The sequence below is a fragment of the Rhineura floridana genome, chromosome 3 (assembly GCF_030035675.1).
Source record: "Rhineura floridana isolate rRhiFlo1 chromosome 3, rRhiFlo1.hap2, whole genome shotgun sequence".
Classification (NCBI taxonomy): domain Eukaryota; kingdom Metazoa; phylum Chordata; class Lepidosauria; order Squamata; family Rhineuridae; genus Rhineura; species Rhineura floridana.
Window position 1 is genome coordinate 156,263,225 of NC_084482.1, and position 20,433 is coordinate 156,283,657.

Sequence of the window (20,433 nt, forward strand, 5' to 3'; positions counted from 1 at the left end):
GGTTATCTCTGGTCAGATAAGGACATAGCTGTACCGTCAGTTTAAGGTGATAAAAGGCACTCCATGCCACTGAGGCCACCTGTGCCTCTACTGTCAGTAATGGATCCAAGTAAGAATGGTATAAGAATAAGGTCACTTTAAATAGATGGGAGTCAGTTGGATGCTACTGGGGGAGTTTGTTTACCTTCCTCCACTGTTCAAGAACTTCCTCAGTCGTGCCTGGTCAATAGACTCTCTTCCTATAGACAATGAGGAAGCAGTTTGGCCCAGTAATCACTTGCCTTCCTCCTGGTCTCAGATCCAAGCTCCATTTCCCCAGCTCATGATTGCTTCACCTCCTGACTCTAACTCTACATCAAATCCAATTATCTCAGACTTCTCTTGCCAACACAGATAATTTCCCTAATTGCCTGCATTCATCCCTGACATCAGATATACTTTCTGACCTGGGCTGCAATGTTTAGTTGATTAATCTGACTGATTAAAAAGGGACCCCCAGCTGATCAGATAGCAGATTGCTTACAAGTACTTAAAAAAAATGTGGGTCGCAAGCATCACCTTAGAAGAGGCGTTGGGGGAAGAATGTCTTTCAGTAGTAGAATGCATGGTCTCTGTATAGAAGATCCCTGGTCCAGTCCCTGGCATTTGCAAGTATGGCTGGAAAAGAAGGCTCCTGCCTGAAACCCTGCAGAGCTGCTATCAGTCAGTGTAAATTGGCAGTGGGGAACTGGATCCAGATCCTGATGTCCCCCATTCTGACAGATGGGCGGAGTTGTCCACATGTCAGTCACCCAACATCATCATCAGCTGCTGATCAACAGCTGCAAGCCCTGCTTCTGTTGCCCGCACAGTTTGATTTCAAGCCAGGTGGGCAAAGGAAATGTTTCCCTGTAGAGCTGCCATGAGCAGGGATTGGATTACGGCAAGCCTCACTTTGGATAGGGATTGGCTGCAGCAAGCCTTGCTTTGGGCTGGGACCATTTAGGAACTCCATACTGTAGTCAATCTCTGTGGGGTTTGCTTCATGCGCCAGCCAGGTACACCAAACCCAGAGCACACTTTAAGACTCCCAATTATTCAGCTGTTCCATTGCAGCTGCATCTTTACCTGTCCCACACCTGACATCTGTGAGGCAGATGGATGTGGTTTGGGAAAAACAGCCTTGCGGGCCAAATTATGATTCTTTCTGGGCCTAATTTGGCCTGTGGGCTGGAGGTTTCCCACAGCTGGTGTAGACAATATGGAACTAGGTGGACCAATAGTCTGACTCAGTATAAGGCAACTTCATCTTTCTCTCCACACTGGAAGAGATGCCTCCTCTAAGATGGCATGGCACCTACTATGAGACATATCTAAAAGAAAGCACAATTATTCTATTCATATCCATATTTAATGGATTTGTCAACTGATTTTAACTCATCAGTTAATTGGCTAATGAAGGGTGGGAAGATGCAACATGTATTAAATGGTGGGGCCAGCATTAAAATGCCATCACTGTACACCTGATTCATCTCCAGGTCAAGCTCTGGTAAAATAAAATAAAAAATAAAGCTCTGCATGTTTGCAGGAGAAACCAGCAGTACATGCTGCTCAGTGATGTCACAATGAAGTAAGATATGTTCTCCTAGTCACTGGAACAGTTTCGCACTATAAGAAAATATTTCTTTTGAAAAATGAGGGAGGCAGTTATTGAACTGAATGCTTTAATATTCATGCAGCACTTGAAGAAGGTGATTCAGGGCCTCCTGAATTAATTGAGGAGCAAGATTGACTGCTGGACTACTGTTTGATTTGCTAGGAAACATGTCTGTAATTTCAGTTTTCTTGTCAACCTTCTTTTTTTCTATTACTACATTTATCTCCACCCCACTGCAGGTCTTCTGCTGTTGCTTTGATAGACCTGATCCAGGTTTCCTTTAAACTCAGGTCTTGTATGCTTTTTACACCGCAGTTGCCACAGGCCTCTGATATTGCTTGAACAGCCTGTTCACACTTTCTGCTTCTGTCTTTTATTTATTTATTTAATTGATTTGTATCCCGCCCTTCCTCCCAGCAGGAGCCCAGGGCGGCAAACAAAGCACTAAAACACTTTAAAACATCATAAAAACAGATCTTAAAATACATTAAAACAAAACAGCATTAAAAACATTTTTTTAAAGAAGTGTTTGTCTCTCCTGAATGCTAGCGCTGGCTCACCCTTCATCCCCAAACATGTTCACCAACTTTTAACCTTTCATGAAAGCACAGTGGAGGAGTTGCACAGCTAATTTATTGGTGTGCCCGACCATGTTGCATAACACCCAAGGACTTCTCCTGTAGCTCCTTTCTCCTCCTCTGAGAAGTCTTAGTAAAAGCAAAGTTTTGTAAAGTCATCCTTCCACAAGATTAGATTTCATGTCTCACAGCAGTTGAAACATTTTGTGTCCAAGTTCTGAAGCCTGACTATGTGGAAAATGCTCTCTAACAAGAATGGTACATTATTAGATATTCACTTAGAGAGCAAAAGATAAGTAAAACCATTATTTACTAAGGATACTTTAGAACAGCCAACTTGCAAGAAATTGCCTGATAAGATGATATCTGATGATGATAAGATGATATCTGCAGGAGGGCTTCACTGCAGAGCGCAGGGATCGACTGGGTATATAAGGGATAAGACGGTCTTTCAGGTATCCTGGTCCTAAGCTGTATAGGGCTTTGCACACCAAAACTAGAACCTTGAACTTGGCCCAGCAGCAAATGGGCAGCCAGTGCAATTCTTTCAGCAGCGGGGTGACATGTTGGCGATACCCTGCCCCAGAGAGCAGTCTTGCTGCCACATTTTGCACCAGCTGCGGCTTCCGGACCAACCTCAAGGGCAGCCCCACATACAGCACATTACAGTAATCCAGCCTGGAGGTTACCAGTGCATGGACAACAGTGGTCAGGCTATCCCGCTGTTCAGCTATTTGCTGAATGTTCTCTGACTATCACAACCTGTAACTGAGATCTGATGGGATTTGATTTCAATATTTGACAATTGACAGTATCTGATAGTTAACGTATCTAGTAAATGTATTTAATATCTGACAGCTGGTATGCAATTGTTCTTTATAGTATGCAATTGTTCTTTAGTATGCAATTATTCTTTACAGTATTTGGTAGTTGACATGCAAGTTTTTGACAAGTGCAACGGTATTTAGTACTTGATGGTTTCTGAGATGTCACAGTGTGCCACTTGCCAAAATCAAAATAGATACGATGCCAACAAGTTTAAAATACCTGAATTTTGAAGTGAAATTTGAGGCACAAATTTTGAATTCAAACTTGAAGTTTCACAAACTGAGGGTTGTATTCAACTAAGTCCTACTTTGAGTAGATCTATTGAAATTAATGAACCTAAGTTTGTCATGTCTATTAACTTCAGTGGATATACTGTAAGTAGGATTAGCACTGAATACCACCCAGAGTTTGACAAAATTTGAAATTTTGTCAAATTTATAATATTCCTTTCAATTCTCTGACATGTTCTACTCCTTGTATGTGCATTCAGCATAATTTATGGAAGAGCCTAGGACTGTACAAACCACATGGATGTAATACATACAGCATCTATGCATCAGTGGTGGCTGGTGGTTCCATGTCAGTGGGGCAATGGAATCCACTCCAAGTTTTATTCTGAACTTTCAAGGTCCGAAAGTTCAAACTAAAACCCAGAGTGGATTCCACTGCCCTGCTGACATGGAGCCACTAGCCACCACTGTTATATATGTCAGGTTTGTACAAAGACCCTTTCACAAGTTATGCTGAATATGCATGGGCAAAACATGCAAAGCTCATTAGTGCAACCCTATGCCCTGTTCTTACATGCATGACTGTACACCATGTTACAGTCCTACTAACTGTCATTTAATCAGCCTCCACTGTTAGCGACCAAGACCATATTCACATCATACATTTATTCCACTATTATTCCACTTTAAACAGGTATGGCTTCCCCCAAAGAATCGTGGGAAGGGTAGTTTGTAAAGGGTGCTGAGAGTTGTAAGGAGACCGTATTCCCCTCACAAAGCTACAGTTCCCAGAATTCTCTGGGAAGAGGGACTGAATGTTAAACCACTCAGAGAACTATAGTTCTGTGAGGGGAACAGAGGTCTCCTAACAACTCCCAGCACCCTTCAGAAACTACCCTTCCCAGGATTCTTTGGGGGAAGTCATGACTGTTTAAAATGGAGTAATAGTGGAAGAAATGTATGGTGTGAATGTGGCCCAATTCTCCAAGCAGGACAACATATCTCATGATTCTTCATTTGTTTCTCACCTTCTCTGGCTGACCTTAAGCAAAAGAACTGAAGCTTTGGGATCTAACAAGTAACTTATATACTCATCTTATTTTGGCTGAGAAATGCCATGTTAAATATACACTGGCTTGTCTTTCTTTTTTTTAATGCTATGAAATACCGAAGAGGAAAATAACAAATTTGTCACAGTAGATTGTACAGATGTTTGTGGGATGAGCAATGTGGTTCTCAGCTCCATTGTGAGAAGGAAGAAATACTTTGGGAAGGGGGAGGGCACCAACACTGTCCTTGTTTCTCCAGTGAACACTAGGTTGGGGAATGAAAGCAAAGGAAAAAAGCTGAATGAAATACTCTATTAATTCCTCAGTGAAAGCTTGCTTTAAGAGTCCTCTTCCATCCAGAGCAAAACCCCTTGGTTAAGTTGAAACAGGCCCTCAGGCTCCTGAGAAGAAAAGCGAACAGGACTCTGCTCAGAAGGAATCTCTCAGTATTAGTCATAATAATTGAGCACATTCTCTCTTAATCACCAGTAAGAGGGAAAATGTGTTGTATAACAATTTGAGTGCTCTGATGCTAGCCAAATCCTCCTCCACTGAGTTTCTATTGGTAGGGATGCACAGACATTCCTATAAAATACAAGTAATTAAAAAACAACAGCAAAATGGTAGACACATAAAAATGAATCAACCCACCCCTTCCTGACATCTCTCTTCATTTTTGAACTTCCTTGTTCTCTTTTGGAATTACACTGGGTGGCAGAATGGACACCTGCAGTGGAGGCCTGTCCGTTAGGGCAAATGAGGCAGTCTGCCCAACCTCAGTCTGCCCTCAGCCAATCTCCACCTGACTGCCTTCTTGCAACCACTTAGCAGGCGGCTCTGCCTGTCATTGACTCTGGCTCCACCTACTGTTGGTCTCACTGCCTTCTGCCCTACCAGTCCCAATAGGCACAAGCCACGATGGGACACATAGCTTTGTTTTTGCTAAGGCTAAACCTGACACAACACAGGAATTCATGAGCAGATCTCCTGACTTTCTTTAAAAGGCAGCAAAAGAGAACTCTGGTTTTGATTAGAGCAGCAGCACAGAGGGACAAGATGCTTTACCCAGGAGTGGCCCTACTATTAGGCAGAATAAGGCAAACATCTCAGGTGACAGATGCTAAAGAGAGGAGAATGAGTAGAGCTGTGTGAGCCTGCTGCCCTCAGGTATGGTGGAGGACTCTGTCCCACTGCCAGTGTGGAAGTAAGAGCCAACTGCAAGTTTGGTCAGCTTTTGTACACAGAATGAGGGAGGTGCCATCTTGTCCTTTGCCTGAGGCAGCAAAATATATTGAGCTGGCTTAACCCTTTCCCACATACCACTTTCCTAGTCTAAATCATACCTACCAAGCTGCTACTAGTCCTCATGGGGCGGGGCGGGGAATTTATGTGTTATTTATGCTTGCAGAGTTTACATCCCTAGAGATGAGTGTCAGCTAATAATCTCAACTGCATATTGCACTTTCCTATTTAGCTTGCTCCTGCCAACTCATCGGCTCAGTGAATACAACTTTCAACCAGAGCTGGAAATGTCATCCAAAGACAGGATTCTGCTTCTGCAAACCAGGTGTTGCAGGCCCAAAATGTGACAGGTGTCTTTTGGGATACTGGGGCTTTGGAGAGAATGGCTGCCAACCTTGTGAGTGTGCCAGAGACTGTGACAAGCACACCGGAGAATGTCTCAACAAGTAAGCAAACTCCTTATTGTGAACTGATAATGTGCACAATCTCTAGGCTGGCTACATCCTAGCTCTGGATAAGAATATTGTTTCCTAACTGAAGGCACAGCAAATATGATTGTGTCTTTCTACATAACAATTACTAACAATCTGTTCTTACAAATGTTCATTGCTTAACTTTGCTCATCAAAACTCTGGAGCTGACATTACCTCTATGTCATTGAGTAGCAGGTGAGTGAAGCAACTTTATAGCTAAGCATCACATTCTGTGACTTGATCTCCATTTCTGCTTGTTCTGCTGTTCTGTTCCCAGTTATGACAATCAGGCTTTTTTCAATATTCCCATTGGTGGGAGAATCCCTGACCTCATTCAAACACTAGCCAATGAAAGTGAAGATGAGTGGCAGTGGAATGGCCACGAGCAAGGATTTTCTGCACTAAGACATCCAGGTATGAATTTATATTGTTTATATTGTAAGAAATGGACAAATGTCACTTATCACTTCCACAATTTAGTGGAGCATTTCAGATTTACAGAGTACTTCTAGAAACACTCCTGGCTTAATTTACACAACAGTAGCTGAGGCTAGAAGTAGAAATGTACAAATCTCTCAGTTTCAGTTTCTCCCAGTTTCATACCTTGAGTTCAATTCTCCACATTTCCAGAACAGCTTGCAATTTTTTTAAAAAAAAATCCTCGTGAAAATTCATTAGCATTTTTGTGCATTTCTCTTGATATACACATTTTGGCTAATATATACATTTTTGGAAACAATATTCCTTAATTCACTGCATTTTTGCAGGTTATTTTCACTAATATGTGTATTTTAATGCACACTTTAATATACTCATCTTTATGCACACTTCCCGCTAATTTACACCTATGTAAATATGTTATTTGGTTGGAGAACTGTCTCACAAAATTCAGAGAAGTGCAAACTTTTGAAGTGCAGCTGCGCTTTGGTTCACATATTGTTTTGGAAAGGCCAAATTAAGTAGCATTTTAATGATGCTGATGATATTTCCATTTATAGACCGCTCATTATCTGAAAGATCTCAAAGCAATAGAACACACAAGGTACAATAAAAACCGTATCAAATTAATTTATAAAGCAAAATACATGAACCATATACAGGCATACCCCGCTTTAATGTTCGCAATGGGACCGGAGAGTATACTTAAAGCGAAAATAAATGTTAAGTGAAGCAATTGTCTTCACTTGTAGTGCACGCAATCACCACTAGATGGCAGCGGCATCATGCCAATAAAGTATACGTTATTGCGAGCACACGAACGTTAAGCAGGGTATGGGGACAAATGGAGCATGTATGTTATAGCGAGGCAACGTTAAGTGGTGCAACGTTAGGTGGGGTATGCCTGTATGTATGTATGTACTGCCCTCAAGTAGATTCTGACTTATGGCGACCCTATGAATAGGGTTTTCATGTGGCTGAGAGGCAGTGACTGGCCCAAGGTCATCCAGTGAGCTTCATGGCTATGTGGGGATTCGAACCCTGGTTTCCCGGGTCGTAGTCCAACACCTTAACCGCTACACCACACTGGCTCTCATGAACAATATATATGTACACAAGCACAATATAAAAGTCAGAATATTGCAAGCAGTATAATATAAATAACATGTCCATAATATAAATATAAATAATATAATATGCAAACCAAACCAAATCTCTCCTACCCCTAGATAGAAGGTCTGGGAACGTTAAATTTTACCTTTTACCTTTGTTGTCCCTTTAGTACCACTCCCTATATATATGTATATAGGTGTGTATATATATATATATTATTTTATGTATTTTAATTTATTTTAATGTTTTTGTGATTTTACTGTTTACAATTTTATTATGTACATGTTTGGTTTTATTTTTGTAAGCCGCCCTGAGTGCCCTATTATAGGGTAGAAGGATGGGATAGAAATATTTTAAATAAATAAAATAAATAAATTAATGGCACCAGATTGATGGCTGAGCACTAAATATGCCTTCTAACATGGAATCTTATAAAAACTGCAGAATTCCAAAGTAAGTTCCAACTGAGCATGCTAAAGGACGTCCATACCAGCATATAGTTTAGTTCAGCTGAATGTTTAGACCTTATGTTTATGTTTGTCATACGTAGTTGTCTATAGTCACCAAAGGATATGTCTTTATGAATGATGCACCTTTCCTTGTCTGAAGGATTTTTAACCAGTACAGCTCACCTGAGGATTGAGTTAGCTCACCACAATGTGTGTGTGTATGTGCGCGCATATGTGTCAAAGAATGCAATGTGGCTGCATCCTATAAACACTTTCTTGGGAGAAAGCTCCATTGAAAACAAGACTTATGTTCTGAATAGACATACATAGGATTGAACTGTGAGCCACTGAGAAAAGACCTAGCCTTATACTCTGAGTCTAGTATTTTGTATCTAGAAAATTCCCAATTCTACAAGCAGAAGTAAATTGATCACACAGAGGATGGTGAATTAAAAATATAAAATATTTATGTCTTATTGTGTTACATAATTTGACTTTTATTTTTACAAAAATAACATGTTACTCTCTAAGGTCTTATACTTCACCACGTGAGCTCTCAAGGAAGAGAATTTGTTGATTTGTTTCTTATGAAAGTCTGGGTGATTAAGAACATAAGAAGAGCCTGCTGGATCAGGCCAATGGCCCATCTAGTCCAGCATCCTGTTCTCACAGTAGCCAACCAGTTGCCTATGGAAAACCTGCAAGCAGGACCTGAGTGCAAAGAGCACTCTGCCATCCTGCAGTTTCCAGCAACTGATATTGGGAAGCATACTGCCTCCACCTATGGGGGCAGAGCATAGCCATCACGGCAAGCAGCCATTGATAGCCTGCTCCTCCATGAATTTATCTAAACCTCTTTTAAAGCCATCCAAGTTGGTGGCCATCACTGCCTCCTGTGGGAGTGAATTCCATAGTTTATGCGCTGCGTGAAGAAGTACCTTCTTTTCTCTGTCCTGAATCTTCCAGCATTCAGCTTCATTGGATGTCCACGAGATCTAGTGTTATAAGAGAGGGAGAAAAACTTTTCTGTATACATTTTCTCCATGCCAGGCATAATTTTACACACACCTGTCATGGCGCCTCTGACTCGCCTTTTTTCTAAACTAAAAAACCTGAGCTTGGAAAAGTTACTTTTTTAAACTACATCTCCCATCAGCCCCAGCCAGCATGGCCACTGGATTGGGCTGATGGGAGTTGTAGTTCAAAAAAGTAACTTTTCCAAGCTCTGCAAACCACAAATGCTATAATGTGATTAAAAAGAAAATGCCAAGTGTGAGGTCTTCAGATACTAGCCTGCACATATAACTACTCAAAATGGATTCATACACCAGAAACCAGGAAGCTACCCATTCATGCAACCTCTGTTTAGACTTATTTCCAACTGAGTTAATCTATTTCTTTTTCAGCCCAGTTTGAATCAACAACTTGAGTGCATGTACATCTCAACTAGTCCTAAAATGTTGGACATACATGCAAAAATTCCTGAGGCTGAAGTGAATGTGCACCAGTGCTTGTATATCAGAGGCCCTGCCCCCACAGAGCTTTAAATCCAAACATTTTGGTATTACCATAACCTGCCATTTTGGGGCAAACGTAAAGCATACCAATGATGCATTTTGAAGATTAACTCAAGTCACTTATGAAATGTAGCCATCTCTGGGGGGAAAAAGTAGCACCTTTACGAACCTCACGGAAGAAGGCAAAACCTTAAACATTTGTAAATATCCAACAATTACTTTTGCTAACAATGTTTTACACTATTAAGTATGGCCTGGCTCTATGGGCATTTTCTCATAAGTAGGCTCCGCCCTATTAAGGCTTCCTCCCAAACAACTGTGCACAGGATTGCAGTCTTAATTTGTCAGTACTGCTCCAGAGGAAAGGAGTTCCTTATAGTGACTGTCCTTTACAATTCAATCCTATGCATATCTCCTCAAAGATAAGACTGATTGAGTTCAATAAGTTACTGTCGTGTAAGGGCATATAGGACTGCACCCTTAAAGTACTTTACATCTTTCTCAAAAGTGCTCCTATCCAAGTCTGATGCTGCTTAGATCGACAGCCCTGCTGAATAAGGCCTAAGGCCTGTCTAGTCCAGCATCCTGTTCTCACAGTGGCTAACCAGATGCTCATGGAACCCCACAAGTAGAACTTGAGCACAACAGAACTTGTGATTCCCAGCATCTGGTATTCAGAGGCTTATTGTCTCTGACACTAGAGATATTACATAGACATCATGGCTAGTAGAGAAGTTTTTTTGTACTTGGATCTGATTTCTAACTTGCTTTTTATTTAGCATCTATTAACTGTGTGATTAGTTCCATACAGGGTATTTAGCTTACCACTTAGAAAACTTGACTAGATATAAGGGCTCTTTCTCTATTTCTATGAAAGCATCAGATGTGCAGTTGATTTATCTCTAAAATCTATTTTAATAACGATGTATCCAGATATTTGACAGAAGATACAGTATGTGCATACATGAAAATGATATGATTTCTCTCTTTCCTGATTCCACCACATCCTTCCTTCTGAATGTGACCAACCTCCTTCAACACATTGGTCTGCAATTCCCTGTCCAGAAAAGTGTGACTGCAAAGAAAGAACACTAGGAAGTGCCACCAATTTCTGCCGGATGAAATACGCTTATGGTAAGGGAGCAAAATTGTCTTCTCCCATTTAAATGGAGGAACCAATTGACGTGCCAGAACTTCTTTTCTGCTGCTCTCCATCTTCTAAAACTTCTAATGCTATATCAGAGAAACTTAACTTCTGCATCAAGGAAACTCAGATTCTAAGGTCTCCAATCAATTAAGGGTAGGCAACATATGGTGCATTAAAACCCCTCAAGGCTTTCCCCTGGTCCATGCAGTCCCTTGCACAAGCCATTGGCTTGCCAATAGGTCAGTCATTTGTTTATTTATGACACATCTCCTACTCTTCATCTGAGGAGCCCAAAGCTAATGTCATATGATTCTTAGGCTGCCTCCCATCCAGGCGCTTTACAAGACCAGGCCGGCATAGCTTTAGCACAGAACTGCATCATGTGATTTCAGACCATTCTCATTCCACAGGATTTAGCAGGAGAGAAAGAGAGAGCACCCACAGACTTTGATTTGCCTAATCCAGCCACAAATTAAATGCCTTGGCACCAATGGATGCATCCCTCTGAATAGCAGCTTTGGAGATGGCTTTGTCAAGACTGCAACGCAAGGGAAACAGTTAACCCTCCCCCTGCCATTGCAGCTTCAGGCTTGTTCTAATCTCCCCTCTGTAGTTTCTATTTTAAAAAAATGCATTTCACACGTCATCTAGTTTGTCCTTAAGATGCTCAGAAATTGAAGTTCTGTCTGATATGTGAAGACAATCTGCTAATAAGATTTGTTATGTCCCTCAAAGCAGTGCCTTGAAGTTTATGCCGATTACCACAGCAAAATAAATTGCCCACTAGCATAAATTAATCATTTTTATGCTTTCTGGCAGTAATAAAAGCAAAGATCCTCTCTGCTCATGACAAAGGAACCCATGCTGAAGTAATTGTGAAGGTAAAGAAGGTTCTGAAATCGGGCAAAGTGAAAATCACCAGGAGCAACAGGAGCATCTATCCAGAGTCTTGGACAAACAGGGGATGCACATGCCCTATTCTTAATCCTGGTAAGCACTTTGTATTTATGACACTGGTTCTGCAGGGAAAGGGCATGGTACTGGATTTCTTAAGGAAGTAGTCTGATTTATATAGCTCTTGCTTTTTCACAAAATCCTTCCAGTGCTTTACAACTTATTGGCTCCATATGAAAAGATCTGTAAGCATGATCCAGCCGTCTCTACATACGAAAAAGAACATGCAGAAGGGCTTCTTGTAGAATACACTGAAATTTTATCCTCCCCTTTCATGCCAGTATTGTGTAGGCTGTGCTGCAGCTGAAATGGACATGGTGTAATGTGCCTAGTCATTCTTAGCAAGCTCTCTTTAACATATATTCAGGAGCTTGGTGTGCTTCCAGACAGGGGATTAATATTGTAAAGGGTTGTTCAGATATCACAAATGTGCTGCTGGCAACAGGTTTTTTATTTTGTTTTTCCAGCTTTCCCCCAGAAAACACAAATCTAGATTAAATGGGGATGAGGGAGAAAATATGAGCATAATTTGCATGCATGTGGAGGACCCATAAACACCCATCTGAAAGCACTCTTGGTGTTCTCTCAACCTCATGTGCACAGAAGAGGGAGGACCCATAATTCATTGGTAGAGGTCATGTTTTACATGCAGAAGGTTCCAGGTTCAATCCCTCCTATGGCAAAGCTGTGGTGATGCCAATGTGTCCTCAATATTCCATGGCCAAACAATCAGTTCACTAATTGCATGTGGGTTGCCCTACCACCACAGAGTTCACATCTGTTTTATGTTAGGTCAGTGTGAGTTAATGTAAAACTAAGGCTTTGTACACAAATAGTCTTTGAAACACACAGGGGTTGTTTTTTCACAGTACACTTTTATACATAGTGCTTTGCAGTTGCATACACCCAACATCTAAAGCAGCACCTGCTATCGTGTTGTCTGTACACAGAGGTGGGTGTGTTTCCAAACTCCCCTCCCCTCTATTAGTATTTCCATAAACCTTAAAAAAAATTATTTTTCACAATCTTTCAAGAGAGGAGCTGGAAACTGATGTGTTGATATACTGAAATACAGGGGTATATATTGGTCTACAGAGGCAGCTAAGTTCCTGTACTGTTTCCTATGTCGCCTGTTTCACTCATAGACAAATTAAGCATGGTGAGAGGGAGTGCCACAGCCCTGCAAGATCACTAGGTCTGCCCCAATAGGAGGTGACCTGAGAAAGCACTCTGTGTACACATGGATGCAGCAAGCGCTTGACGAAGTGCATTCTCAGCACAAAAGTTTATAACTGTTACAGCAGAATGCGTTTTAGATTGGCAAATAGTGAGGGACAGGGACATCATTTTTATTGATTGATTGATTGCATTTGTATACCGCCCCGTAGCCAAAGCTCTCTGGGCAGTTTACAACAATTAAAAACATACAAATTTAAAAACACATCATGAGGATGTTGCATGTAGAGCAACCCAAAAAGGTGCATGCATCAAGCCCTGAATGCACATTATCATGCAGTGTGTACATGCCCAAAGACAATGGGTGGTATTCAATACTAGTCCTACTCAGAGTAGACCCATTTAAGTTAATAGACATGACTAACTTAGGGTCATTAATTTAAATGGACATGGGAGACCAGGGTTCAAATGCCCACACAGCCATGAAGCTTACTGGGTGTCCCTGGGCCAGTCACTGCCTCAGCCTCAGAGGGAGGCAATGGTAAACCCCCTCTGAATACTGCTTACCATGAAAACCCTATTCATAGCGTCACCATAAGTCGGGATCAGCTTGTAGGCAGTCCGTTTCCATTTTACTCTGAGTGGAACTTAGTTGACTACAAACCAATGTATTATTTACTTCAGATGGTTGGTTTTGTAGCATAATCACCACAGGACCCCTCACCTGCAATTTGCACTGGGGGAAAAGCTAGTTGAAGGAAATGGCAGCTTTTCCCCAGTGTAAACAGCAGGCATGGGGACTGCAGTGGGGGCAAAGGGTTAAAGCCCTCCTACCCCACACCTGTTGTTTACTTTTTAAAAGCTAATCATGCAATTAGCAATTGCATGATTGGTGTCTCATCTGGTTTGGCACCCTTAGTGACGGAGTCTTTGGGATTATTCCTACCAGTTTAATCACTCTGCTTTATGATTTGATGCGCAATGTCACATAGGTACTATATTCTTTAAATGGGAGCATGCTTTGAAACTAGTGTTCTTTCTGGGTTCCTTCATGTTAGATGAGCAAACCTCCAAAGGTCACAGCTGTCTTGCCCCCATCCCTTCATCAATTACTAACAGATAAATTATATTGCGCTATTTGTCATGTAAGTAAATTAAATACACATCCTCATTGGCTGAAAGGAAATGTTTTTTCTAAAATGTAGTGTTGATAACCTAATCAGTCACTGTGATTAACATCAGAAAATTCTCCCTGTGAATGCCTATAGTTCCACCCAATTGTGTTCTTTGAAACCCTTGTTTAGATTTCACATTTGCTTTATGTCCTATAAACTGAGGCTGAAAACACACTAGCTTTTCTGAAAAAACTGAAGGCAATACAAAAGTGGAATAGCTGCTTATAGTGTTACCCTCTTTTCACCTATAATACATAGAAGTTTCAGGTTTTTGTATCATTTCAAAACCTGCAGGCCAGTTAGAACTGAAGTGACATGGTGCAAAGGAAGTGAAGCAAAGCTTCTTTCAATTTTATTAAAAATTGTTTGCTTCCACCCTAACAATAACATTGCCCACTTTTTAATCCAGCCCTTGCAGTTCTTCCTTTATCAGAGATGGGGGTTTCGTTTGTCGCCCTGGGCTCCTTCTGGGAGGAAGGCCGGGTTATAAATTTAATATATAAATAAATGCATACATACAAACCTGTGATCCTCCAGATGTTGTTGGATTCCAGCTGCCCTCATTGCCAATGATCATTGACCATGGTGGCTGGGGCTGATGGCAGCGAGAGTCCAACAGCACCTGGAGGGCCAAAGGTCCCCCATCTCTGCTTTAAACAGCTGCAATATAGCAGGCAGTCATGTTTATCTCTCTCCCATTTAAAACTTCACTTGCTGATTCCTATAGATCAAGAGACTATTAAAGCCATAGGAACAAGCCCGGATGTTCTTGATTTCCCCCCCCCTGGCCAGTGGCCAACCCTGCCTAACTATATTTGTGACTTTGTTTTTGTATCACCTTGCACTGAGTCACACAAATCTGGTTCCAGGGGTGTGGTGGGCAAAGTGTCATCTAGTAGGCCCCCTCCTCTGCCATTGGTCCTTGGCAAGCTTAACTGACTGTGGAGGCAGTTCTCCAAGCAGTGTTGGGCAACTAGGTCTAGTTAACCTTTTAGTTTCATATATTACCCCACAGCAGTTGCTTCTGGACAACCTGTTTATTGTGCATTCATCCTGATTTTTTAGTACAAAGTCTGTGGGAAGGTTGAATGGTGTTAGCTGTTTATTGAGCATTCATTCAATTTGTTCGCAGGGAGGTTAGAAGATGTTACATCAAGCAAATGTTATCCCACACTCCAGTGGATTTTCACAACACTTCCCTTATTGCAAGAAATCCAAGCTTGTGGGGCGGGAAATGGGTTTGTTACACAAGAGCTCCAAATCAACTTTAATTGAACAACCTGAATTTGGTAATATATGATTGAATCCCACCTGAAAACAATGATAGTCTAGAAGCTCCTGGTAATGCTAAGTTGGGTACCTTGTGGAAAATTTGAAGGATGGGTAGATCCAGCTGACTGGGGCTCCTTGGAGTGCTTAGTCAGTAAAAAAATTACTAAGGGAGGCCCAGGATAGGCATCAGCTGTGGGCCCTGCCCAAAGATACTAGGCTCATACCAGTCTCCCTCCACTCAAGTATGGTCCTACAGTAAATAGAGGTTTGCCCCTCTAGGATGCACAATTTGAACACAAGGCCAGTTCCAACACTTCATCCATGACACCACATTGGTTCTGAGCCGCTGACATATGGATCAGAGACATGTGCAATACTGAAATATACTTAAATCCAGTTCTAATTATATTCATATTCCCTTTTTTCCTGAGTGTCCACAAAACTCTTCCTGAGTTTCCTGTGCCTTTTTGTTTTCAGCAAGGGGAAGGGGGTCTTTGGGGAAAGACAGAGAAATAATCCACATTCACCACTGCTAGTCCTGTTTGGCACTGGAGTCATCACGGCTTTCTGCTGTGCACAGCAATCTGGCTCCTTGCCCAACGATCTCTGTGGCATTGTACTGGATGCTCTTCCCCAGCTAGTGACAGGAAGTCCATATCTAATCTCATGGTCTTCGAGTTTAGTCATAAAACTTAATTTATGGTGTGATGCAATGCAGTTACAGCATGGTTTTTGTTTTTTTAAAAAAAACTATGTTACCAACAAAAATATAGCAATTTAAAAACAAATTGCCACCTTCCCTCCACTCCCTAAAAATCATTGGATTGGGAAGGTCATCTGTTGGCATTGTTTTAGCTGGGTAGTCTACCCACTACAGTATGTTACAGCAAGTGAAAACATTAATAAATCCTCCCCCCCTCCATTATTTAGGGCAGGGATGGGGAACCTGTGGCCTTTTAGATGTTACAGGACTACAACTTCCATCACTCCTGACCAGTGGCCACACTACCTGCGGATGATGGGAGTTGGGAGTCAAACATAAAGGGCCAGACTGCCCAACCCTCATTTAGGATGTTACTACTATATTGTGCTGCAGTTCAGGAAAAAAGCCAGGAGTAACTGCCTTCATCCTAGAAAAATCCATACCAATATGCATGCATGTGCGGATTCAGCTTTCCTTTTGCTCATCCATTACTTCCTCACATGCATGGCCTTCTTGGAGCCCTTTGGGAAAATGTAGCTTCTGTTCTGCTTTTCTCTCCAGATGTGTGCTTGGGTCTGTTTGGGCAATTAAGCTGCAGGGAATTGTGCTGCCGGTACAAATTGCCTATTCTGTTTCTTTTGATGCTTAGAATGTTATATCATTGGGCAGTTCTGTTTAGCAGGCCAAAGGCACCTGGAGCACTGAGCATATATTATCATCAATATGTTATGATTCAGAGAGATGGCTCTGTTGGAGCTGAGCCAAAATTTATCAAAACATTTCCTTGGGTTTTTTTTCCGTTTCTCATTCCCCCTACCCTCAAAAAAGGCTGCTTTGCAGATTCCCCCCCCCAACATTTTCCACCAATGTTTTGTGGTGGATGCCATTCCCACCCACCCACCAAATGCCCTGGAAGGAGGCTAGGCCAAGGTCATTGTGGAAGATACAAAATGTTTATTATTATTATTACATTTATTTATACCACCTTTCCTTCAAGGAGCTCAAAGTGGTGTACATGGTTCCCACCCTTCTCCATTTAATCCTCACAACAATCCTGTGAGGTAGATTAGCTGAGAGACATTGACTGGCCTAAAGTCACCCAGTGAGCTTTATGGATGAGTGGGGATTTGAACCCTGTCTCCCAGGTCCTAGTTCAACACTCTAACCATTATACCACACTTGCCAACCTGCCATCACAGGGTTGTACCCAATTAAGGTCATATCTATGCCATACATGTAAAGAACATGAGTTGTTCCAAAGTATCCTGGGAACTGTAGTTTTCCCCTCAGGGCACTACAATTTCCAGCTCCTATAACTATAGTTCCCAAGATTCTTTGGGGGAAGCCATGTGCTTTAAATGTATGGTGTGAATGTGACCTAAGTTGTACTTTAGACACATTGAAATGAATGAACCTAAGTTAATCATGACTATTAACTTAAGTGGATCTACTCTGAGTAGAACTAGCATTCAATAGAACCCAAAGCTGCTACTGCTGTCACTGAAGTAGCAGCAACTTAAAATACTGGGAGTGGGAGGAGAGAGAAAGAATGTTTCCCCTTTGCAGACATAGTCACTTGGGTGTAGAAAATAGGAAGCTGCCTTATACTTAGACTTTTGGTCCATCTAGCTCAGCATTGCCCACACTGTCTATCAGTGGCTGTCCAGGGGTCGGATGGGAATCCTTCCCAGCCCTACCTGGAGATGCCAGGGATTGAACCTGGGACCTTCTGCATGGAAAGCAGGTGCTCTGACACTGACCTACTACCCTTCCCCCAGAGAGAAAGAAGAAATGTGAGTTGCTAGGAAATACAGGACAATTGGACTGTAGCTTAAAATGTATGTAAAATAATTTCAGTAACCATTCACAAAGCAGTGTTCACGATACACAAACATACTGGCTTTGTAAGTTAAATAACACCGGTAGTATGACAAAAATCCATTAATCTCAATTCAGTTTATCATAAGAGCCTGTTAGATCAGGCCAATGGCCTATGTAGTCCAGCATCCTGTTCTTACAGTGGCCAACCAGATGCCCATAGGACAAGCAGGACCCGAGTGCAAGAACACTCTCCCCTCCTGCGGTTTCCAACACCTGGTACTCAGAAGCATACTGTCTCTGACCATGGAGGCAGAGCAAAGCCACCATGGCTAGTAGCCATTGATAGCTTTATCAACTATGGGAACTGCAGTATGAAAAGTTCACTTACTTTTTTCCCTTCATATTCTTTTTGGAACCTGCTCTGTATAATTCCTGGGAGACATGACATAAACATGTTACTTTCCAAAATGTTATAATAATTAAGGCTCCCTTTCTTATGACTAGTTATGCTGTGAATAAATTACATTTTATGAAACTCTTTTGCCATAATTCTTGTTAGGACTTACCACTGGTAATGTACTCATCCTTGATGAGGATAGATGAGACTTATCTCCCAATTCTTTCCCCAGTTCCTTTGAATCAGGTTTCTGCTGTTGTGGGTTAGTGGGGGAAATGTGGAGAAGGGATAGCAGTGCTTTCTGTGACCAGATGAGGGCCGTGTACCCTATACTGACTGATGACTGCACCACCCAGTTCACCCACCATGTCCAGACTGTGTTGGTGGGGGCATCCATTATTTTTGTCAAAAATCCCACTGTCTGGTTTATGCTCAGCCCAGGCACATTGATCACTTGTGCAAGGGATGCACTGGCTATCCTTTTGTCTCTATTGTGAGGTTATTGAGCAGGCGGCTTCAAGGAGAAAGTGTCTTTGTCCTAGCATCCTCTCTCAGAGCAAAGACTGGATCCTGTGTGTTGAGTACTTAGCAGCATAGACGTTGTTTTGTTTGACAGCAAGTGCTGCATGGGAGGTAGGATGGTATTCTCTTTCTGGAATAGTCACATTTAAGTTGCCTCTCAACTTTTAAGGATAATGCCTCTATGCTGACAGGAACACAGAGCTTGTATTTCCTGGATCTATTTAAGCTGTTGCAAAAGATCCCTATTGTAAGAGGGGTGTAGGGTGGGGAACACACATTGTTATACCAGGAAAAATACAGGGTTGGCATTTGTTATATTTAACTGGTATCTTGCCTCGGATGCAGGGTCCACACAGATTAAGCTGGCCCCTTTAGGCACCTTAGCACCCAACTGGAACACTAAAACATTAACGATTGCGTTTATTTTGTTCCTTGCCAGAAAACAGTGATCGACAATATCATTTTATCATTTTTTATTGCAAATCAGACATACAGAGTGTACACACACACACACACACACACAAATGCATTCAGGAGCAAAGCTGGCTCTAAGAGCAGCCCCAAGTTGCAACCCTTCTGCTTCGGAGGGAATGAAGTCCTGTCTAAAACATGTAAGAAATCCACTACCTTTTAATGGGACTGATGTTCTGGAATAGGAGACCATCGATTAAAGGGCCTAATCAAAGGTAGTGGACTTCTTACAAGCAAGTGCTCTTCTAGGATTGTCAGCTTTTCGACCAACTTCTATAGGTGTACCTTCAAAAGCAACTGTAGACATTAGCAGTTTATCTCCATGCTGTGACAAACATCACTTGCTGGTATCTCTTAAAGGCAGAAAAGCAGGTTTGGGCTGTGTTCTGTAGTCACTTGGCAACCCCCCCTCCCACTAAATCTACATTACTGTTTTAAATTACCAGTTGCCTACTATTAATTCACTTACATTCACTTTTTAAAATGTGCTTCCCCCATCACAGATTGTGTGTTCCATACAGGGCCATGTATATAGGATCCAAAGCATCCATTACAGTATGCAGGGCTGGGTTAAGAGCCTCCTGTCTTTTGCAAACCCCTCTGAACCTAGGGCAACCAAGATTTAGAGCAGAAAAAGCAAAGGTAGCCATAATGGTCCATAAGAAAAAACAATCCACAGTTGGGCAACAACATTTGGGACCAATACCAACATGTCACAAATGTGTGTCAAGCTTTCAAGTTCTCTAGAATTCCACACAAGGGGGGGGGCTGAGGGGGACGAGGAAAAATAAAACAGAAAAAATACAAAAATAAAGCTAGACACTGTAGCCACGAGATCAGTTTGTAGACTCAGCTCCAAGATGAGAGATTGCAGGCTCCCGGCTGCTCAAGACCCCAAAGATTCTGGGATAAAGAAGAAATGGCAGCTGCTCATGCTGAAGAATTAAAGCCTGACTTGTACGTTGTAACCCAGCTCTATCCCACGTCAAAAGCAAAACACACAGGTTCCTAGGGTAGGCAGAGAATAAAAGTGAAGAGAACATGGTGGTCTTTAATTTAGTAAAGCCAGGGATTAATTTCCAGTGCTGCACTTGGAAGAGACATCAACTGAAGCCAAATTATAGAGTATTACCTAGAGGTTGGGTGGGAGATGTAACCCTCAAAATGTGAAGGCCATCTTCAGGTAGTGGATTTAGAGTTTACTCACTTCCTAATACTTTTGTCATTCTTTTTTCAAACCAG

General features: G+C 41.8%; 1 protein-coding gene across 1 annotated transcript in view; it reads left to right on the plus strand.

The window, feature by feature from the left end:
* LOC133380676 (netrin-4-like) overlaps positions 1–20,433 on the plus strand; it is a 100,431-nt gene that overhangs the window by 72,865 nt on the left and 7,133 nt on the right. The window contains exons 6-9 of the mRNA XM_061618420.1: positions 5,796–6,009; positions 6,314–6,450; positions 10,619–10,687; positions 11,520–11,690. Coding sequence (XP_061474404.1) covers positions 5,796–6,009; positions 6,314–6,450; positions 10,619–10,687; positions 11,520–11,690 — 591 coding nt within the window. The remainder of the gene's footprint in view (positions 1–5,795; positions 6,010–6,313; positions 6,451–10,618; positions 10,688–11,519; positions 11,691–20,433) is intronic.